This window comes from Carcharodon carcharias, chromosome 1 (assembly GCF_017639515.1).
Source record: "Carcharodon carcharias isolate sCarCar2 chromosome 1, sCarCar2.pri, whole genome shotgun sequence".
In the NCBI taxonomy this organism is placed as follows: domain Eukaryota; kingdom Metazoa; phylum Chordata; class Chondrichthyes; order Lamniformes; family Lamnidae; genus Carcharodon; species Carcharodon carcharias.
The window spans coordinates 96,698,791-96,719,623 of record NC_054467.1 but is presented as its reverse complement, the minus strand read 5'-3'; the positions used below and the strand labels follow the sequence as shown (position 1 = coordinate 96,719,623).

General features: G+C 44.3%; 1 protein-coding gene across 1 annotated transcript in view; it reads right to left on the bottom strand.

Moving 5' to 3' along the window:
* Nucleotides 1-20,833, bottom strand: part of fras1 (Fraser extracellular matrix complex subunit 1) — a 398,900-nt gene that overhangs the window by 276,065 nt on the left and 102,002 nt on the right. Inside the window, exon 16 of the mRNA XM_041181003.1 lies at nucleotides 11,432-11,572. Within this exon, the coding sequence (XP_041036937.1) occupies nucleotides 11,432-11,572 (141 nt within the window). The remainder of the gene's footprint in view (nucleotides 1-11,431; nucleotides 11,573-20,833) is intronic.

Sequence of the window (20,833 nt, the reverse complement as noted above, 5' to 3'; positions counted from 1 at the left end):
ACCAGCTTTGTATTTCCAGACTTTTGGAACCAAATTCAAATTTTTAAACTGCCATGTTGGAGTTTGAACTCAGTCCAGTAAGATAACCACTGAACTACCACAAGCTGTGCTGATTAATCATGAATAGTGACCTGGATGGATGGGCGAAGCTGTGTGCCAGGTGTGCAAAATCAGAACATCTGTCCTTAGATCTCCAGGTGTGGTCCATCAATAACATATTATCTATTAAACAAAGTTTTGCAATATTTTCAAAAATCCCCAAGCAGATAATTCAAGGGTGTCCCTTACAATGTCATCTGGCATGTTATGGATAAAGATATAGAAAAGGATGGTGATCGCACCTAATTATGCCTTGTTCCTCTTTCAAGTGAGAAAGGGTCAATGAGCCTCTCATGTATGCATGTCCTCGAGCTGAAGTGCGTTTCCTGGCTAGAATCAAAATTGTGACTAAGTACTCCATAGACTCATTCCCTTCATTGAATCATAGAAGGGTTACGGCACAGAAGGAAACCATTTGGCCCATTGTGCCCATGTCAGTTCTCTGCAACAGTAACATAAGGTTATGAAAGCAATACGTCTCCCCCTTAGCCTCACAATACCCTGCAATCTAATATCAAATCGGAATCTTCCCTAGGCATTCCTTTTTGCTTGCCACCTGGTCCTGCAAAGCATTCCCAAATATAATCTAACTTTTTTAACATCAAGGAATGCATTTGTAAAGAACCCTCTTATCCCAGGGAACAATCTAGTGAACCTTCACTATATCACCTCCAATACAAATATATCCTTCCTTAAAAATGGAGACCAAAATTGCGCACAGTATTCTAGGTGTGGTCGCACCAAAGCCCTGTACAATTTTTTAAAAATATATTCTTTTACGGGATGTGGGCTTTGCTGGCTAGGCCAGCATTTATTGCCCATCCCCAATTGCCCTCGAGAAGATGGTGGTGAGCTGCCTTCTTGAACTGGGGCAGTTCCTGTGGTGTGAGTACACCCACAGTGCTATTAGGGAGGGAATTCCAAGGTTTTGACCCAGCAACAATGTAGGATGGTGAGTGGCACGGAGGAAAACCTCCAGGTGGTGGTGGTGTTCCCATTTATCTGCTGCCCTTGTCCTTCTAGATTGTAGGCAATACTTATTTTTGTACTCCAATAAAGGCCGACAGGCCATTTATCTTACCAGTTGCCTGCTGTCTTTGCATGCTAACTTTTTGTGTTTCTTGTATGAATACAGCCAAGCCTCTCTGAACATCAACATTTACAGGTTTCACATCTTTTAAAAATGTTCTCCTTTTCTATTCTTATGGCAAAGCGGACAACCTCACATTTCCCCATTTAACACTCCATTTGCTCCTTTATTACCCATTCAATTAACCTGTCTGTATCTCTTTACAGCCTTTTTATATCCTCCTCCCACCTAACTTTGTATCATCAGCAAACGTAGATACATTACTTTGTCTCTTCAATAGATTGTGAACAGCTGAGGCCCCAGCATTGATCTTTGTGGCACTCCACTAGTCATAGCCTGCCAACTTGAAAATGCCCCCTTTATCCCTACTCTCAAGACAAATTTCTAAACCACAGGAAAAGAGACAATATCATGACTTTTATAAACTTCAACTTCATTTTTCTTTACATTGTTCTTAAAATGTATTTTCCCTTCTTTAGTTTTCTCCTCTGAACCACCCTGAAAGCTTGGAATTTGGTACAGATTTCTTACAATCTCCATCTATAACATTTGACATTTATCATTTTTGAGGATGACTACAACTGATCAAGGATAACTCACTGATCAACATTCTTCCTGACTGTGGGAGATCTACCTTACTCCTTTTGTCAGCTCTCCATGTAGAATAAATTTACTAGATTCAATGCAGGATTCCATGATTGAAGGAAACATAGTTTGGAGATAGGATTACAAAGTAGATCACAGATTTCAGAGCTGTACTTTCTTTGAACCCAGTGAGAAAATGGGATCAGTTACTTTTTGGGAATTTACAATCAGAAAAATTAAGGCTCAAATTCTACCACTCCACAGTGCAGCATGTTGGAATACTGGCCAAGCAGTTGCTTTTAATTTGAAGACCTTCGGTGAACATTTTCTAACACATGGGAACACACAGGATCAAAAAGCTACGCTTGAGTATTTTTTATTCATGGAGTATGTACAACACTGGCAAGGCCAGCATTCATTCCCCATACTTATACAACTGAGTGGTTTGCTAGGTCATTTTAGATGGCCATTAAGAGCCAACTACATTGCTGTGGAACTGGAGTCACATATACACCAAACCATGTAAGCAGATTGCCTCCTCTAAAGGACATTAGTGAACCAGATTGGTTTTTATAACAATCCTGTAGTTTCGTGATCACCATTATTGATGATCGCTTTTTATTCCAGATTTATTAATTAAATGAAGTTTAATTCCTCAGCTGCAGTGATTGGAACTCACGGGCTGAATTTAACCAGCCTTCTGGGAATGGCTGAGAGGTGGAGGAGGCCCATAAAATGGCGAGGGAAGATGGGGGCTGGCAGCTCTAGGGGGTAGGCAGCCATCTTTAATAGGGACGGCCACCCTGGCTGCAGTCAATTAATTGGCTGACCCTGACAGGATGCATCCCTGGTCCCACAGGCTGCCAAAGTGGGGACACCCCTCTACTTTCAGGTCTTTTGGGAGGACCCCTATCGTAATTACAAAATCCAGCTCTGTGTCTCTGGATCATTAGTCCAGGCATCTAGATTCCTGGTACAGTAACATAATCACTGATACCATCACCATTTCTGATATTCCCATTGATGTGACTGTTACACACTGGATATGACTAAGAACGATCCTCCTTGATGTATCCGTTCCATTTTTGCTGAACAAAATATAGATATTATAATAGTACAGAGTATAGGGCTGCACAATAGTAAAGGGCTGCACAGAGCCACGTGAATATTTGAAAAAATAATTGAGATTTCTAAATGTAATTTATAACAATACTATATTTCCCTTTAGTGCTACTTAACCTTTAAGATTATGTACAGTATTTTTAATCATCATAAGATACAGTATATACATTGCACTAAAATAAAGTTGCACCTAAAAAAGTCACAAACTTCATTCCTTAGCCACCAGCTCCATCCCCCTCCTTGGCAACTGTCCTAGGCTGAACCAGAATGTTCGCAATATTGCTGTTGTATTGGACTCCGAGATGAGGTTCCGATATCTGCACCATCATTAAGGGCGCCTATTTCTACCACCATAACTTTGTCCATCTACATTCTCACCTCAGCTCAACTGCTGCTGAAACCAACACCCATGCCTTTGCTACCTCTAGGCATGACTATGCCAATGCACACCCAGCCTGTTTCCCATGTTCTATCCTCCATGAGTTTAACATCATCCAAACCTTTGCTGTCTGTGTCCTAACTCACACCAAGTTCCATACACCCATTACCACTGTGCTTGCTGATCTACATCGGTTTCCAGTTAAACTATGCCACTATGTTAAAATTCTCATCCTTATTTTGAAATCCCTCCATGGTCTTGCTAACCCATTCGTAACTGTGCAATTTCCACCAACCCTGCACCCCTGCAATTTTGGCCTGAGTATCCCTAATTTTACTCACCCCACCATTAGCAACAATGCCTTCAGCTCTGGAATTCTCTCTCACAACCTCTCCACCCCTCTTTTCTCCTTCAAAATGCTCCTTAAACTCTACCTCCTCATCTGCCCTAATATCTCATGTGGCTCAGTGCCAAATCTTGTTTGATAATGCACCTGTGTTGTGCCTTGGGATGATTTACCACATTAAAGGTCTATATAAAAGCAAACTGTTGTTGTCCTGTGGCTGTGATTAAACTTCCAGCTCCTACCATTCCACAGCAGAGCAGGAGAAAGCATAGTCCAAATGCTTTTATTTTGAAGTCTTTGCAAGCAAATTGCCAAATGAAGCTTTTGTACTGAGCTTTTGAACTAAGTACTGAACTCAGAATCCAGGAATAGGCAAGATGCCAATTCAGATGCACCTCTTCAACAGCCAGTCAGGAACATATCCAAACAAAGGTCATCCAAGTGGTGCTTTTCTTGCTGGTTGAACTAACATGATGGGAATATCTCCTCTCAGGGAAGGCATATGCCATTATTTTTTATGGAGTCCTTCTTAACAGTTTACTATCTATTGTCAATTGTACACCATGGATGTCACTTCCATGAACCCATGGTTTTTCACAGAATTGTAGATTGGTTCTGTTTACATGTAACATGAGAACTCTCAGAACTGTTCTTAACCAGATATTTTACTGACATTCTTTAAAGGCAAAATCAACACGATATTAATTGATGGGGGTCCATTACATACATATCATACTTGAGAAAAATAATTCTTCATATCTCTGCCAGGTACTTAAAGGATCTGGGAAGTGGGTGAGAAACTGGAGTTGAGGCAGAAGATCAGCCATTGTTGTGCTGAATGCCAGAGGTGGCTCGAGGGATCATATGGTCTCCCCCTGTTCTTATTTCTAATGTTCTATGTTTCACCTTTGTATTGCTAACATGAGTACTCCGATATTTTAAGATCCCAGTTTCTGTTAAGTCGGCTCTTAACTCAATATTTTACAAAAGACATGTTTTAAGGCCTTTTTTCTGTAAAACATCTTAGAGACAGATGCACAGATTCAGAATGCAGTCTAGATCAGGTTAAATTTTCAGAGGCTGCTTGCCAATGCTCCAACTACTGCAATGTCAGAATGAAGTAATAAGGAACCAGGCCTACAAAATTGGGCTTGGAAGCCCTCAAGTCAGAATATGGAGCAGGTCAGCATTCCAGACGCATCCAGTATGCTCAGCATTGCATGCAGGGAAGGAGACTAGCACAGGTATGCCATGCATGCTCCATAAGCTTCGGTAGGTATCAGATACTTGACACACATTTTTGAAACTTGGGCCATGCAGGCCCAGTGAATGTCTGTGCTAATGACTCACAGGTGAACAAACATTTAGCTGTAGATTTAGCTATAGGAAGGACCCCCATTAGTGCTAAGGCCAGCCATTCAACTTGTAGGTGGGATGCTTTGGATTTACTTCTGCCAAAGAGAAGTTTGTGGAAGGACTATGGATTGATTTTAAAGGTATTATGGTGATTTGGTGCACTGATACATGGACAGAGGATTTCATCAACTGCACACACCAATTCCGTAAGAGGTATAGGGGCTACAGATGCAGTGCCTCGGAGTGTGAACAGAACAGACAAATGGAGCAGAGGGGGTGCCCTACACAGAGGGAGGAGGAAGAAGGCTCTTCAAGGAAGCCCTACTCATCATGGGTGTTTAGGGAGCACTCCTCCTACCTCCACCTCAGCCAGGAGCAAGGGCAGAGATGCCCCAATTTCAACAAGGTGGTGATCACTGAACTGTGCCACTTTCTTCAACAGGACCCTCAGCTGAACAGCCATGTGAGGATGATGCTGCAAGTGGCTGTCATGATAACAATGGTCCTCAGTTTCAACACCTTTGGATTATTCCAGGCAGAATCAGGCAACAATGCAAACAGCTCCTGCCACGCTATCCATTGCTGCTTTAGAGGTCCTGTACATGAGTAAAGGCTATTTAATCTTTCTCTCCCTAACCAGGGAGATGCAGGATGAAGCAGCACATGGCTATGCTAGGATAGAGGGATTTCCCAATGGCGCAGGAAGTCATCAACTGTGTGCACCTGGAACTGCAGGTCCCTCATGTCATTGGAGAGAGGCACAGGACAGAACTTTATGTGCAGTGCATGCATGACTATGCACAAACCATAATGTCAGAGAATGCAAGCTAAATTAGCAGCAACCGCAATCCCTTCATCTTGAGGCAGACGGGCATTCCCACTGTCTTCAGGCCTGACAGAAGAACCAGAAGGTGGCTGCTCAGAGACAAGGGATACCCCATTACACATCTCCAACAAGAGAGAATCTAAACATCTCCCCTTGGCATTCAGTGGCATTACTATCGCTGAAACCCTTACTATCAACATCCTGGGGTTTACTTTCGACCAGAAACCGAACTGGACCAGTCATATAAGTCCTGTGGCTACAAGAGCAGGTCTGAGGCTGGAAATTCATTGGAGAGTAAGTCACCTCCTGACTCCCCAAAGCCTGTCCACTGTCTACAAGGCACATGTCAGGAGTATGATGCAATATTCTCCACTTGCCTGGACAAGTGTAGCTCCAACAACACTCATGAAGCTCAACACCACCCAGGACAAAGCAGCCCACTCGATTGGCACCCTATCCACCACCTACAACTGACAGTCCCTCCAATACCAACGCACAGTGGCAGCAGTTTATGTAATCTGCCAAATGCACTGCAGCAAATCACCAATGTTCCTTCCAAACAGCACCTTCCAAACCCTTGATCTCTACCATTGAGAAGGACAAAGGCAACAGATGCAAGGGAACACCACCACACTAAGCCACACGCTATCCTGACTTGGAAATATATCACTGTTCCTTCACTATCACTTGGGCATGGGCAAAATCCTGGAACTCTCTCCCTAACAGCACTGTGGATGTACCACATGGACCAGCTGTTCAAGAAGGCGGCTCATCACCACTTTCTCAAGGGCAATTAGGCTAGGCCAGCATTTATTGCTCATCCCTAATTTCATGGTCATCATCAGACTTTTGATTCCAGATTCTTTTATTGACTTCACCATCTGCCCTGGTGGGATTCAAACCCGGGTCCCCAGAATACTACCCGGGGTCTCTGGAATACCAGTCCAGTGCCAATATCACTATGCCACCACCTCCCCCATGCTGTCACCAGAAACGTTGTGGAGCAGTCCATCGGCATTCTTAAGCAACAGTTCCCCTGCCTGCACCGCTCAGAGGAAGCTCTACAATACTCTCAAGAGGTGCTGGAAATCTGAAATTAAAACAGAAAATGCTGGAAAATTTGGCAGGTTTGGCAGCATCTGTGGAAAGAGAAACAGAGTTAAAGTTTCGAGTCCGTATGACTGTTCTTCAGAGCTGTGCTGTCCTAGTGGCTACAGCATAGCTGGTGGAAGGATGCTGACTTTCAGTTGAGAGACTGTAGATGGCCTTGCAGGACGTTAATGAGTTGCTCTGGGCCTTGAGGGCACAGCTTTGGGCTGCAATATCTTGGAATAGATGGCTGAAGCCTGGGATGGCAGCCTGAGAGGCATCAGCAAGGGCATTGATGGAGTGACAGTGGTGAGAGCACAAATGGTGTCATCCTGAGATGACAGGAAGTTAATGCTCCACGAGGTCACTGCCACTTCCAAGGGTAGCACTTCTCTAATTGTAATGATCAGCTGGAGGACAGATTGCTGGACTGCTGCAAAAGTCTAAATGCCCCTTTGAGCACTAAAATCCACAACCATGATGGCAGCAGCCTGAACCTCATGGCAGCAAGTATAAATCTCATTACCTGCTTCCGAGTTTCCACTGCTGCACTGGGATGTAGGGTGGCTTCTGCCTGTGGCACAATAGAAGTTGCGACATCAGCCATCAGATGCTGCATTACTGTTGGGTCCACAGGTGCTGTCATGGACTTAACCATCACATCTATGCTGGAAAGGATGGCCCTCCAAGCTCTGCATGATGCCTAGTGTCATGTGGGAGCCATACTGCTCCAAGCTCCTAGCCTGTGCCTAGAGGCTATCTGCCAGGCCAGCCAATGCATCAAGTGTCTCAATGTGCATCCTCATCAGTGTTCTCATTTATGCTGCTTCATTGAAGTCCTCACATAAGTCCCAGAACTAATGCGTAACCTTGTTCTCTGATAGCCTGGCAGCACACAATCTGCCCTTTAACCCTGGCCTCGCTGCAGCCTACTCAGGCCTGGTGACTCATCCTGTGCAGATTCTGATTCTACACTAGTCTCTAAAGTTTGCGCAGTGCCAGTATCTGAACTGGTGGCTGCAAGGGTCAGATCAAGTGATAATGCATCTTCATCAGTGCTGTGGTGTTACTCTCGCCCTTCGTCCTGGGCTGCTGTGGCTAGGAAATGGCAGCTCTTGGGTGCTTGAAAGCAGAAAATCAGATGGGTAGGGCTGATGTGAGGGAAGGGGGGACCTGGGTAGAAAGCAAAAGGCCCACTGTATCACCACGTTTCCAAATCAAATGGGATGGCAAATTCGGGATGAGGTGAGAGTTGAGGAGAGGCATTAGGCAGTGACATATTGTCATCCTGAATGTTCTTGGCAAAGCTGGATGCAATAGGTTCTGCCGATGATAGCCCCATTTTGTGGAGCAACATCTCCTCCATAGGGTTCAGGAGGAGGAGGCATGCCTGGCTCCCAACAATTCTGATTCACTCCCTGCGGTGGCACACAACCTTGTCCCGCATGAAATAGGGAAGAATGCCAGTGATTGTGTTGCAGCGTGTTTGGAGAATGCACCTTCCATTGCGAAAAAGCTGGAGGTATATGGAGATTGCAAGAAATGGGTGAGGTTGGCAGCATTAGAATGCATGTGAGGGTGAGGCGGAACATCTGAACAGGGTGGCAGGGTGGGTAGGAGGTGTCATTTGAAGATACATTCACTGATCTTAACTACCTGCACAGGAGACACTGGAACTTCTTGCAACACTGCTGGCACACCCTCAGGGCCAGACTAAAGGAGTTGACCTCCCTTGTCATCTGTTCCAATTCCCCTCGTAGGGTGCTCCTTGCCCGCACTGTGGAAACATGACCTCCATCACTTCCGTCTCCAGTGCCATATCTATGAACCTCAGAGCTCTCTCTCTTCTCTGATACTTCATTTGTTTAGCTTTTCCTTGCAGCCAATCATAGTACTGGCAGTCAGCAGTAGTCTCCTTCTTTCTGCTTTAAGAGGGGCAGGTTACCTTTAGGAGATACAGGCTAGCTGGAGCAGATGTTAACCACTGGCCATATAAGGCTGAACGCCACAATCAGGCAAATGAGGAGAAAGCATGAAGCTTACACGCTGTCTCTCTCAATTAGACCGGCCATGGACAGCTCACAAATCATGATGCCCCACCATCTAAAAAGAGGAGGAAACAAATTTTTAGACCTGAAACTTTAAAGATAGACAGTTTCCAAAGAAAGTTCCACTTCATGCACAATCGGTGATTCCGGCACAAGTTGCTTCCAAAATTGTGCCTTTTTGAAAATCGTGCTTTCCCCATATTTCTGCTCAAACAATTTCTGTATTGCTGAACACAAAATCTGCCCTGAACCAATACAATTGGACAGCATTTTAAAACGTAATCTTTTTTAGAAGAAAAATTTACTTTGAAAATTATTCCCTGATATATTTAATAGTGGCAGTTTGGCAACTACAGCTGAAATTAATACAGCTGAAAGTGGTTTATCAAAAAAAAAAAGCATTTCAACACACCATTTGTAAAAAACACAATTTTAAATTACTGAAAATTACTCCTAAAACATATGAAAAACTATTTTCTAGTTACATTGGGGTACAGTAGCCAATTCTTTAGTAAATTAAAAGAAAAAATTCATTCGAAACATTTCAAAAAGTGCCAATGAGCATTCGTATGCCCAAGAAGATCCAGCTTAATTCCTGTAACTTCCTTGAAGTCTGCAATCAAGCACAGTTGGCTCAAACTCCCAATGGTAATTAATTTGCCCAGGTAGGGCATGGGCCAATGTTCACTGTGAGCTGTGCGCATGCGCGTAGCCACCCACAAGTTGTCCCTTTTAATACATTGCGTGCACACAACTGAATATTTAAAGGTACCATGGATTCAAATGAACATGCATACACACATGGGAAAAAAATGGAGATGACAATAGCTTGAACATTTTTGAGGGTGGGACCTACTTCTAGTACAATGTTTTTTAAACCAGGGCAAAAGAAACTAGAGCTGGAAAGTACAGTTGCGCTGAACACTATTTGTTCTTAAAACGTTGTTATCTTTTGTGTTGGTTACACCAACATCAGGCAAACTGCACCGATAACTCCAGGCGAGAGAGTGAAAACAAGTGATCAAACTAGCGATAAAAGCATTTCTACTTTTTTACATTTCTACTTCTACTTCACGCGGTTCTACTTCTCTTAGCTCTGAAGACTCGAAATGTCAACTCTATTTCCCCCTCCACAGGTGCTGTCAAGACCTGCTGAGTTTTTCCAGCATTTTCTGTTTTTGGATCAAACTAGCGATCTGAGTAAATGGTCTCAATTAGTTTGAAGCATGTAACTCATGCAACATGTCCAAATACAGAGATAAAAACAAAAAAACTGCGGATGCTGGAAATCCAAAACAAAAACAGAATTACCTGGAAAAACTCAGCAGGTCTGTCGAAGGGTCATGTCCAAATACAGTTAAACATTAAAATAAAGATCAATTGTAATCACTTCAATTCCTAAATTTGATTTCTAGGTGACAGTGCATCAGGCAAATAACACACCATGATACAATGGTAAAGCATGAACATGAGCCTGTAATTCCTCACATAGGTGTAGCATTAACCTTTCCAATAAAATCATTTTTCTCCATAACTGAAGAACTGTTAGAAAAATCATAGGGATTGTGAAATGTGCAATTTCAGAGAATGTGACTTTATTAACAGGTCAGTAATTACAGAGAAGAAAAGGTACCACTCATTTGTCACTCAAGATGGACTTTCAAACTCCAAAGGTTGACTCTTAATCTTAAATCTATTGAAATTGCTTTAGAAACTCATCACGTCGTGAACATCCCCACACAATGAATTTTTTCCAGATATAAACTCCATGAGCTTGACATGACAACCACGAAGGAGAGATTCTAAGTAAACGCCACCCCTTGCTCACAGGAAAGTTCCCCTTTTCTTTCTCATCCAAATAGCCTATTAGCAAGCAGTTAGAGAGTTTTATTGCTAAAGGATTGGTAGCAGATGGCTTGTCAGTTGTCAGACAGCGATGCTTTCTATTGCACTGGAGACCAAGCAAGGGGAAGAGGAAACATAAATACCTCAATGGCTAGAGGGATGATATCATCTCAAGGCAGCCTCCCACGCTGAAAATAGTGGATTACATTATTCAAGAACAAACCCTGTACTTTGTCTCTCACACTTCTGTACATACTTCTCCAATGTTAGAGGAAACCATTCACCAGCTCAATTAATTCTGATTATACCATGTAAAGGTTACCAGAAGAAATTATCATCTATCAACATCTATCAGATGTTAAGAAAGCCAGTGGACAGTTTCTCCTTTGAACATTTTCCAGTGCTCAAATTAACAGTGATATCAAATTCCTTCCTGCACTATTTTCTGTCACGACACTACAAAGTATATTGAATCCCATCATTATATTGCATGCAAGATAAATATGAATGAGCTTAATCAAGCAGAATGATAAGCTGCTCTTGCAGAATACTCTTTATGAAAACTGCACAAATATATCAAATAAATTATATATTTTCTTGTTAAAATATGGGTCCAATCAATCCATAGTCCAGCATCAATTCTTACCTGCACACCTATTAGCCACATCTTTGTAATAGCCCTGGGGGCAATGTGAGACACACTTTCCATTGTGTAAAACACTTCCTTCAGGACAGGTCAGGCAACTTGGGTTGTCATGGTAGCAAGTCAGACAAGATGAGTCACATGCTGCAGAAGAAGGGAAAAAGAGAAATCAAGCAAAATTTAACAAATTAAACTGTTCTCTAAGTAAAATGGCTCAAGCCAATTAACCGAACCATTCATGTATGTAGTTAATAGGCTTAAGTTAATGTATGTTTTTAGTGCCTCAAGCAATTCCTCTACTTATAGATACTTCAGTTAGATTTTAGGACTGTTCCCATTTTGCAAAGTTATTAGGTACTTTGAAATTCAGCATAAATGAACAGTTACTAAAAAACATTACATGAGCAGCAAGAAACTACTAGTCTATGAAGAGCCAGTTGAGTATTGAGTTTAACCTCAGCAGGTGTTCAGCCTCCAAGTGCACAAGGCCTAAAATGTTACTTGAGAAGATGAACCACAATGTTATTTTAGTTGTTACTTTAATTTTAAAAAGCTAGGATGCAAGTCGTTAAGTTCAGGGAATTTGTCACCATTTTTTGCCATTAATTTCTCAAGTGTTATTTCTTTACTTATACTGATTTCTTTAGATACCTCACTCTTGCTAGATCCCTGCTTTCCCATTATTTGTGGAATGCTTTTTATGTCTTCTACTGTGAACAAATAGAAAGTATTTTTATTTAATGTCCCTGCCTTTTCCTTATTCCCCATTATAATTTCACCTGTCTTTGCCTCTAGTAGCACATGTTTACTTTCACTAATCTCTTCCTAATTACATACCAAAAGAGTCTTTTTCCACATTTTCCCTTTCCTCATCAGTTTCCTGGTCCTCCTTTGTTGAATTCTAAAATACTCCCAAAGCTCAGGCCAATTACTCTTTATGGCAACATTCTAAAACCATAGAAAAGTTATGGTGCAGAAAGAGGCCATTCAGCCCCATCGTGTCTGTGTCAGCCAAAAAGAGAAAAAAGAAACTAGCTGCTCATTTTAATCCCACTTTCCAGCACCTGGTCCATAGCCTCGCAGGTTATAGCACTTCAGATGCAGATCCAGGTACCTTTTAAATGAACAAAAACAAAAACAGAATTACCTGGAAAAACTCAGCAGGTCTGGCAGCATCGGCGGAGAAGAAAAGAATTGACGTTTCGAGTCCTCATGACCCTTTGACAGAACTAGAGTTCGAGTCCAAGAAAGAGTTGAAATATAAGCTGGTTTAAGGTGTGTGTGTGGGGGGCGGAGAGAGAGAGAGAGAGAGAGGTGGAGTGGGGGTGCGGTTGTAGGGACAAACAAGCAATGATAGAAGCAGATCACCAAAAGATGTCAACAACAATAGTACAAAAGAACACATAGGTGTTAAAGTTAAAGTTGGTGATATTATCTAAACGAATGTGCTAATTAAGAATGGATGGTAGGGCACTCAAGGTATAGCTCTAGTGGGGGTGGGGAGAGCATAAAAGATGTAAAAAAAAAATATATAAATAAATAAATAATTTTTTTTCCCCTTTTCTCTTTTTATAATGGAAATAGGTGGGAAAAGGAAAATCTTTATAATTTATTGGGAAAAAAAAGAAAAGGAAGGGGGAAACAGAAAGGGGGTGGGGATGGGGGAGGGAGCTCACGACCTAAAGTTGTTGAATTCAATATTCAGTCCGGATGGCTGTAAAGTGCCTAGTCGGAAGATGAGGTGTTGTTCCTCCAATTTGCGTTGGGCTTCACTGGAACAATGCAGCAAGCCAAGGACAGACATGTGGGCAAGAGAGCAGGGTGGAGTGTTAAAATGGCAAACAAGAGGGAGGTTTGGGTCATTCTTGCGGACAGACCGCAGGTGTTCTGAAAAGCGGTCGCCCAGTTTACGTTTGGTCTCTCCAATGTAGAGGAGACCACATTGGGAGCAACGAATGCAGTAGACTAAGTTGGGGGAAATGCAAGTGAAATGCTGCTTCACTTGAAAGGAGTGTTTCGGTCCTTGGACGTTGAGGAGAGAGGAAGTGAAGGGGCAGGTATTGCAACTTTTGCATGGGCATGGGGTGGTGCCATAGGAGGGGGTTGAGGAGTAGGGGGTGATGGAGGAGTGGACCAGGGTGTCCCGGAGGGAGCGTTCCCTACAGAATACCGATAGGGGTGGTGAAGGGAAGATGTGTTTAGTGGTGGCATCATGCTGGAGTTGGCGGAAATGGCGGAGGATGATCCTTTGAATGCGGAGGCTGGTGGGGTGATAAGTGAGGACAAGGGGGACCCTATCATGTTTCTGGGAGGGAGGAGAAGGCGTGAGGGCGGATGCGCGGGAGATGGGCCGGACACGGTTGAGGGCCCTGTCAACGACCGTGGGTGGAAAACCTCGGTTAAGGAAGAAGGAGGACATGTCAGAGGAACAGTTTTTGAAGGTAGCATCATCGGAACAGATGTGACGGAGGCGAAGGAACTGAGAGAATGGGATGGAGTCCTTACAGGAAGCGGGGTGTGAGGAGCTGTAGTCGAGATAGCTGTGGGAGTCGGTGGGTATGTAATGGATATTGGTGGACAGTCTATCACCAGAGATTGAGACAGAGAGGTCAAGGAAGGGAAGGGAAGTGTCAGAGATAGACCACGTGAAAATGATGGAGGGGTGGAGATTTGGAAGCAAAATTAATAAATTTTTCCAAGTCCCGACGAGAGCATGAAGCGGTACCGAAGTAATCATCGATGTACCGGAGAAAGAGTTGTGGAAGGGGTCCGGAGTAGGACTGGAACAAGGAATGTTCCACATACCCCATAAAGAGACAGGCATAGCTGGGGCCCATGCGGGTACCCATAGCCACACCTTTTATTTGGAGGAAGTGAGAGGAGTTGAAGGAGAAATTGTTCAGCATGAGAACAAGTTCAGCCAGACGGAGGAGAGTAGTGGTGGATGGGGATTGTTCGGGCCTCTGTTCGAGGAAGAAGCTAAGGGTCCTCAGACCATCCTGGTGGGGGATGGAGGTGTAGAGGGATTGGATGTCCATGGTGAAGAGGAAGCGGTTGGGGCCAGGGAACTGGAAATTGTTGATGTGACGTAAGGTGTCAGAGGAATCACGGATGTAGATGGTAAGGGACTGGACAAGGGGAGAGAGAAGGGAGTCAAGATAACGAGAAATGAGTTCTGTGGGGCAGGAGCAAGCTGAGACGATCGGTCTACCAGGGCAGTTCTGTTTGTGGATTTTGGGGAGGAGATAGAAGTCCGAGGTTGGGCGACTATCAGGTTGGAAGCTGTGGGAGGGAGATCCCCAGAGGAGATGAGGTCAGTGACAGTCCTGGAAACAATGGCTTGATGTTCAGTGGTGGGGTCATGGTCCAGGGAGAGGTAGGAGGAAGTATCTGCGAGTTGACGCTCAGCCTCCGCGAGGTAGAGGTCAGTGCGCCAGACAACAACAGCACCACCCTTGTCAGCGGGTTTGATGACAATGTCAGGGTTGGACCTGAGAGAATGGAGTGCAATAAGTTCAGAGAGAGACAGGTTAGAATGGGTGAGAGGAGCAGAGAAATTGAGACGACTAATGTCGCGCCGACAGTTCTCAATGAAAAGATCAAGAGAAGGTAAGAATCCAGAGGGAGGGGTCCAGGTGGAGGGAGAATATTGGAGATGGGTAAAAGGATCCCTTGAACTGGGAGAGGACTCCTGTCCAAAGAAGTAAGCCCGGAGACGAAGACGGCGGAAGAAGAGTTCTTACCTTCTCTTGATCTTTTCATTGAGAACTGTCGGTGCGACATTAGTCGTCTCAATTTCTCTGCTCCTCTCACCCATTCTAACCTGTCTCTCTCTGAACTTATTACACTCCATTCTCTCAGGTCCAACCCTGACATTGTCATCAAACCCGCTGACAAGGGTGATGCTGTTGTTGTCTGGCGCACTGACCTCTACCTCGCGGAGGCTGAGCGTCAACTCGCAGACACTTCCTCCTACCTCTCCCTGGACCATGACCCCACCACTGAACATCAAGCCATTGTTTCCAGGACTGTCACTGACCTCATCTCCTCTGGGGATCTCCCTCCCACAGCTTCCAACCTGATAGTCGCCCAACCTCGGACGGCCCGCTTCTATCTCCTACCCAAAATCCACAAACAGAACTGCCCCGGTAGACCGATCGTCTCAGCTTGCTCCTGCCCCACAGAACTCATTTCTCGTTATCTTGACTCCCTTCTCTCTCCCCTTGTCCAGTCCCTTCCCACCTACATCCGTGATTCCTTTGACACCTTACGTCACATCAACAATTTCCAGTTCCCTGGTCCCAACCGCTTCCTCTTCACCATGGACGTCCAATCCCTCTACATCTCCATCCCCCACCAGGATGGTCTGAGGGCCCTTAGCTTCTTCCTCGAACAGAGGCCCGAACAATCCCCATCCACCACTACTCTCCTCCGTCTGGCTGAACTTGTTCTCACGCTGAACAATTTCTCCTTCAACTCCTCTCACTTCCTCCAAATAAAAGGTGTGGCTATGGGTACCCGCATGGGCCCCAGCTATGCCTGTCTCTTTATGGGGTATGTGGAACATTCCTTGTTCCAGTCCTACTCCGGACCCCTTCCACAACTCTTTCTCCAGTACATCGATGATTACTTCGGTACCGCTTCATGCTCTCGTCGGGACTTGGAAAAATTTATTAATTTTGCTTCCAATCTCCACCCCTCCATCATTTTCACATGGTCTATCTCTGACACTTCCCTTCCCTTCCTTGACCTCTCTGTCTCAATCTCTGGTGATAGACTGTCCACCAATATCCATTACAAACCCACCGACTCCCACAGCTATCTCGACTACAGCTCCTCACACCCCGCTTCCTGTAAGGACTCCATCCCATTCTCTCAGTTCCTTCGCCTCCGTCGCATCTGTTTCGATGATGCTACATTCAAAAACAGTTCCTCTGACATGTCCTCCTTCTTCCTTAACCGAGGTTTTCCACCCACGGTCGTTGACAGGGCCCACAACCGTGTCCGGCCCATCTCCCGCGCATCCGCCCTCACGCCTTCTCCTCCCTCCCAGAAACATGATAGGGTCCCCCTAGTCCTCACTTATCACCCCACCAGCCTCCGCATTCAAAGGATCATCCTCCGCCATTTCCGCCAACTCCAGCATGATGCCACCACCAAACACATCTTCCCTTCACCCCCCTATCGGTATTCCATAGGGATCGCTCCCTCCGGGACACCCTGGTCCACTCCTCCATCACCCCCTACTCCTCAACCCCCTCCTATGGCACCACCCCATGCCCACGCAAAAGATGCAATACCTGCCCCTTCACTTCCTCTCTCCTCACCGTCCAAGGACCCAAGCACTCCTTTCAAGTGAAGCAGCATTTCACTTGCATTTCCCCCAACTTAGTCTACTGCATTCGTTGCTCCCAATGTGGTCTCCTCTACATTGGAGAGACCAAACGTAAACTGGGCGACCGCTTTGCAGAACACCTGCGGTCTGTCCGCAAGAATGACCCAAACCTCCCTCTTGTTTGGCATTTTAACACTCCACCCTGCTCCCTTGCCCACATGTCTGTCCTTGGCTTGCTGCATTGTTCCAGTGAAGCCCAACGCAAACTGGAGGAACAACACCTCATCTTCCGACTAGGCACTTTACAGCCATCCGGACTGAATACTGAATTCAACAACTTTAGGTCATGAGCTCCCTCCCCCATCCCCACCCCCTTTCTGTTTCCCCCTTCCTTTTCTTTTTTTTCAATAAATTATATAGATTTTCCTTTTCCCACCTATTTCCATTATAAAAAGAGAAAAGGAAAAAAAAAATTATTTATTTATTTTTTTACATCTTTTATGCTCTCCCCACCCCCACTAGAGCTATACCTTGAGTGCCCTACCATCCATTCTTAATTAGCACATTCGTTTAGATAATATCACCAACTTTAACACCAATGTGTTCTTTTGTACTATTGTTGTTGACATCTTTTGATGATCTGCTTCTATCACTATTGTTTGTCCCTACAACCACACCCCCACTCCACCTCTCTCTCTCTCTCTCTCTCTCCGCCCCCCACACACACACCTTAAACCAGCTTATATTTCAACTCGTTCTTGGACTCGAACTCAAGTTCTGTCGAAGGGTCATGAGGACCCGAAACGTCAACTCTTTTCTTCTCCGCCGATGCTGCCAGACCTGCTGAGTTTTTCCAGATAATTCTGTTTTTGTTTTTGTTTTGGATTTCCAGCATCCGCAGTTTTTTTGTTTTTACCTTTTAAATGAGTTGAGTGTTCGAGCCTCAACCACCAACTTAGGCAGTGAATTCCTAATGCCCACTACCCTTTGGGTGAAAAAGTTTTTCCTCATGTCCCCTCTTATCCTTTACAAATCACCTTTAATCTATGCCCCCTGGTAACTGACCCCTCAGGGAGAGGAAACAGGTCTTTTCTATTTACCCTATCTAGGCCCCTCATAATTTTGTACACCTCAATTAGGTGACCCCTTAGCTACCTCTGTTCTAAGGAAAACAACCTTAGCCTATCCAATCTCTCCTCATGGCTGCAATTTTCAAGCCCTAGCAACATTCTTGTAAATCTCCTCTGTACTCTCTCCAGAGCAATTATGTCCTTCCTGTAATGTGCTGACCAGAACGGCACACAAAATTCCAACTGTGGCCTAATCAGCATTTTATACAATTCCATTTTATTTGTGTTCAATACCTCACCCAATAAAGGAAAGCATTCCATATGTTTTCTTGACCACCTTATCCACCTGTCCTGCCACCTTCAAGGACCTGTGGACATGCACTCCAAGGTCTCTCACTTCCTCAACCTCTGTCAATAACTTCCCTTTTATTAAGTATTCCTTTGCTTTGCTTTCCTTCCCCAAATGGATTACCTCACACCTTTCCAGACTAAATTCCAGTTGCCACTTCTCCATCCATTCAACCAAACCATTGATGTCATTCTGGAGTCGACAGCTATCCTCTTCACTATCAAATACATGGCCAATTTTTGAATCATCTGCAAATTTCCCAATCATGCCTCCTACATGCAAGTCTAAATCATTAATATATACAACAAACAGCAAGGTCCCCAACACTGAGCCCTGTGGAACACCACTGGAAACCATTTTCCATTCACAAAAACATCCATCGACCATTACCTTCTGTTTCCTGTCTCTGAGCCAATTTTGGCCCAACCTGCCACCTTCCCCTGTATCCCATGAGATCTCACTTTCCTGGCCAGTTTACCACGTGGAACCTTGTCATATGCCTTACTGAAATCCATGTAGACAATATCCACTGCACTACCCTCATCATTCCTTCTTGTTATTTACTTAAAAAATTCTATATAGTTAGTAAGAAATGATCTTCCCCTAACAAAACCATGCTGACTATCCCTGATCAATCCGTGCCTTTCAAAGTGATAGTTTATCCTGTTATCTGTCTCTCAGAATTGTTTCCAATAATTTGCCCACCATTGAAGTCAAATTTGCTGGCTTATAATTTTCTGGCTAATCCGTCACACCTGTTTTAAATAATGGTAAAATGCTCACAGACCTCCAATCCTCTGGGATCTCGCCTGTATCTAATGAGGATTGAAAAATGATCTTCAGAGCATCCACTATTTCCTCCCTGGCTCCCTTCAACAGCCTGGGATGTCAATCCCTCTGGCCCTGGAGATTTATCTACCTTCAAGGATGCCAGTCCCTCCAGTACTTCCTCTCTCACAATGCTTATTGTATTTAATGTTTCACACTTCTCTTCTTTAACTAGAATGTCAGCATCATCCTTCTCCTTAGTGAGGACAGAGACAAAACACTCATTGAGAATCCTGCCCACATCTTCTGCATCAATCCACAAGTTACCATGTACATCTCTAATAGGCCCGACCTTTTCCTTAGTTATTCTCTTGCTCTTAATGTACTGGCAAAACACCTTAGGATTTTCTTTGATTTTACCTGCCAATATTTTTTCATATCTTCTCTTTGCTTTCCCAATTTCCATTCTTACTTCACCCCTGTACTTTCTATACTCCTTTAGGCTTTCTGAGGCATTGTTTTTGTGGCTGTCATAAGTTTTATTTTTCTGCTTTATCTTGGCCTGTATGATTCTGAATAACCAAGGGGCTCTAGATTTGGCAGTACCACTCTTTTTCTTTGTTGGGACATGTCTACACTATGCGTATAGAATCCCCCTCCCTATTCTGCCTAAAACCTCTATATCAAGGAATGTTGAGCTGCCATTTTTGCCTCTCCTTAAACCAAGTTTCCATTATAATGATGATATTTATCATGCATCTATCTGTGCCCTCAGTTCTTCAGCTTAAATTACTATGCTCCTTGCATTTACATATATACTTTTTAACATTGCCAAATTTCTGTGCTGTACACTTCTTAACCTGTGCTGCTTCTGTCTTTCAGAATGACTCACTAATTCTCCATCTCCCGTTCCCTGCTCTGAATCTGCCCTCAAGTTCCCATCCCCCTGCCAATCTAGTTTAAATCTCTCCCAGCAGCACTAGCAAATCTCCCTGTGAGCAGATTTATCCCACTTGTGTTTAGGTGTAGACCATCCAACTTGTACAGGTCCCACCTTCCCCAAAGACTAGTCCCAAAGCCTAAGAAACCTGAAGACTTCCCTCCTACACCAACTTTCCAGCCACATGTTTATTCGCTCAATTCTCCTATTCCTATAACTCGCTTACATGTGGGATTGGGAATAATCCTGAGATTACTAGTATAGAAATCCTGCTTTTCAATCTTCTTCCTAGCTCCCTAAAGTCTGCTTTCAGGATCTCATCCCCTTTCCTACCTAAGTCATTATTACCAACATGGACCACGACTCTGCCTGTCACCTTCCCCCAGAAGAAGGTCCTGCAGCTGCTCTGTAACATCCTTGACCCTGGCACCAGAGAGGAAAAATACCATTCTGGAGTCACGCCTAAGGCCACAGAAACAGCTGATTGTTCCCCTAACTAATGAATCCCTTATTACTACTGCCCTACCCCTCTTCTTTCTCCTCTCCTGTCCAGCGGAGCTGCCTGTGGTGCCACAAGCTTGGCTCTGACTGCATTCCTCAGAGGAATCAACGCCTTCACTGGTCTCCAAAATAGAAAACTGAATGGTGAGCAGGACCCCAAGGGACTCCTGAATTATCTGCCCAATTTTCTTGACTGCCTGGCGGTCACCCATTCCCCTTCTGCCTCCAGGCTCTTAAGCTGCGGTGTGACCACCTCTCTGAGCGTTCTATCATGTAGCTCCCAGTCTCGCGGATGCACCACAGTGACTCCAGCCGCTGCTTGAGCTCCAAAGCCCAGAGCTCAAGTTTCTGCAGCTGGTGACACTTCCTGCACATGTGGTTGTCTAGAACATCAATAGCGTCCACAACTTCACACATATTAGAAGAAATACATTCCACGCGA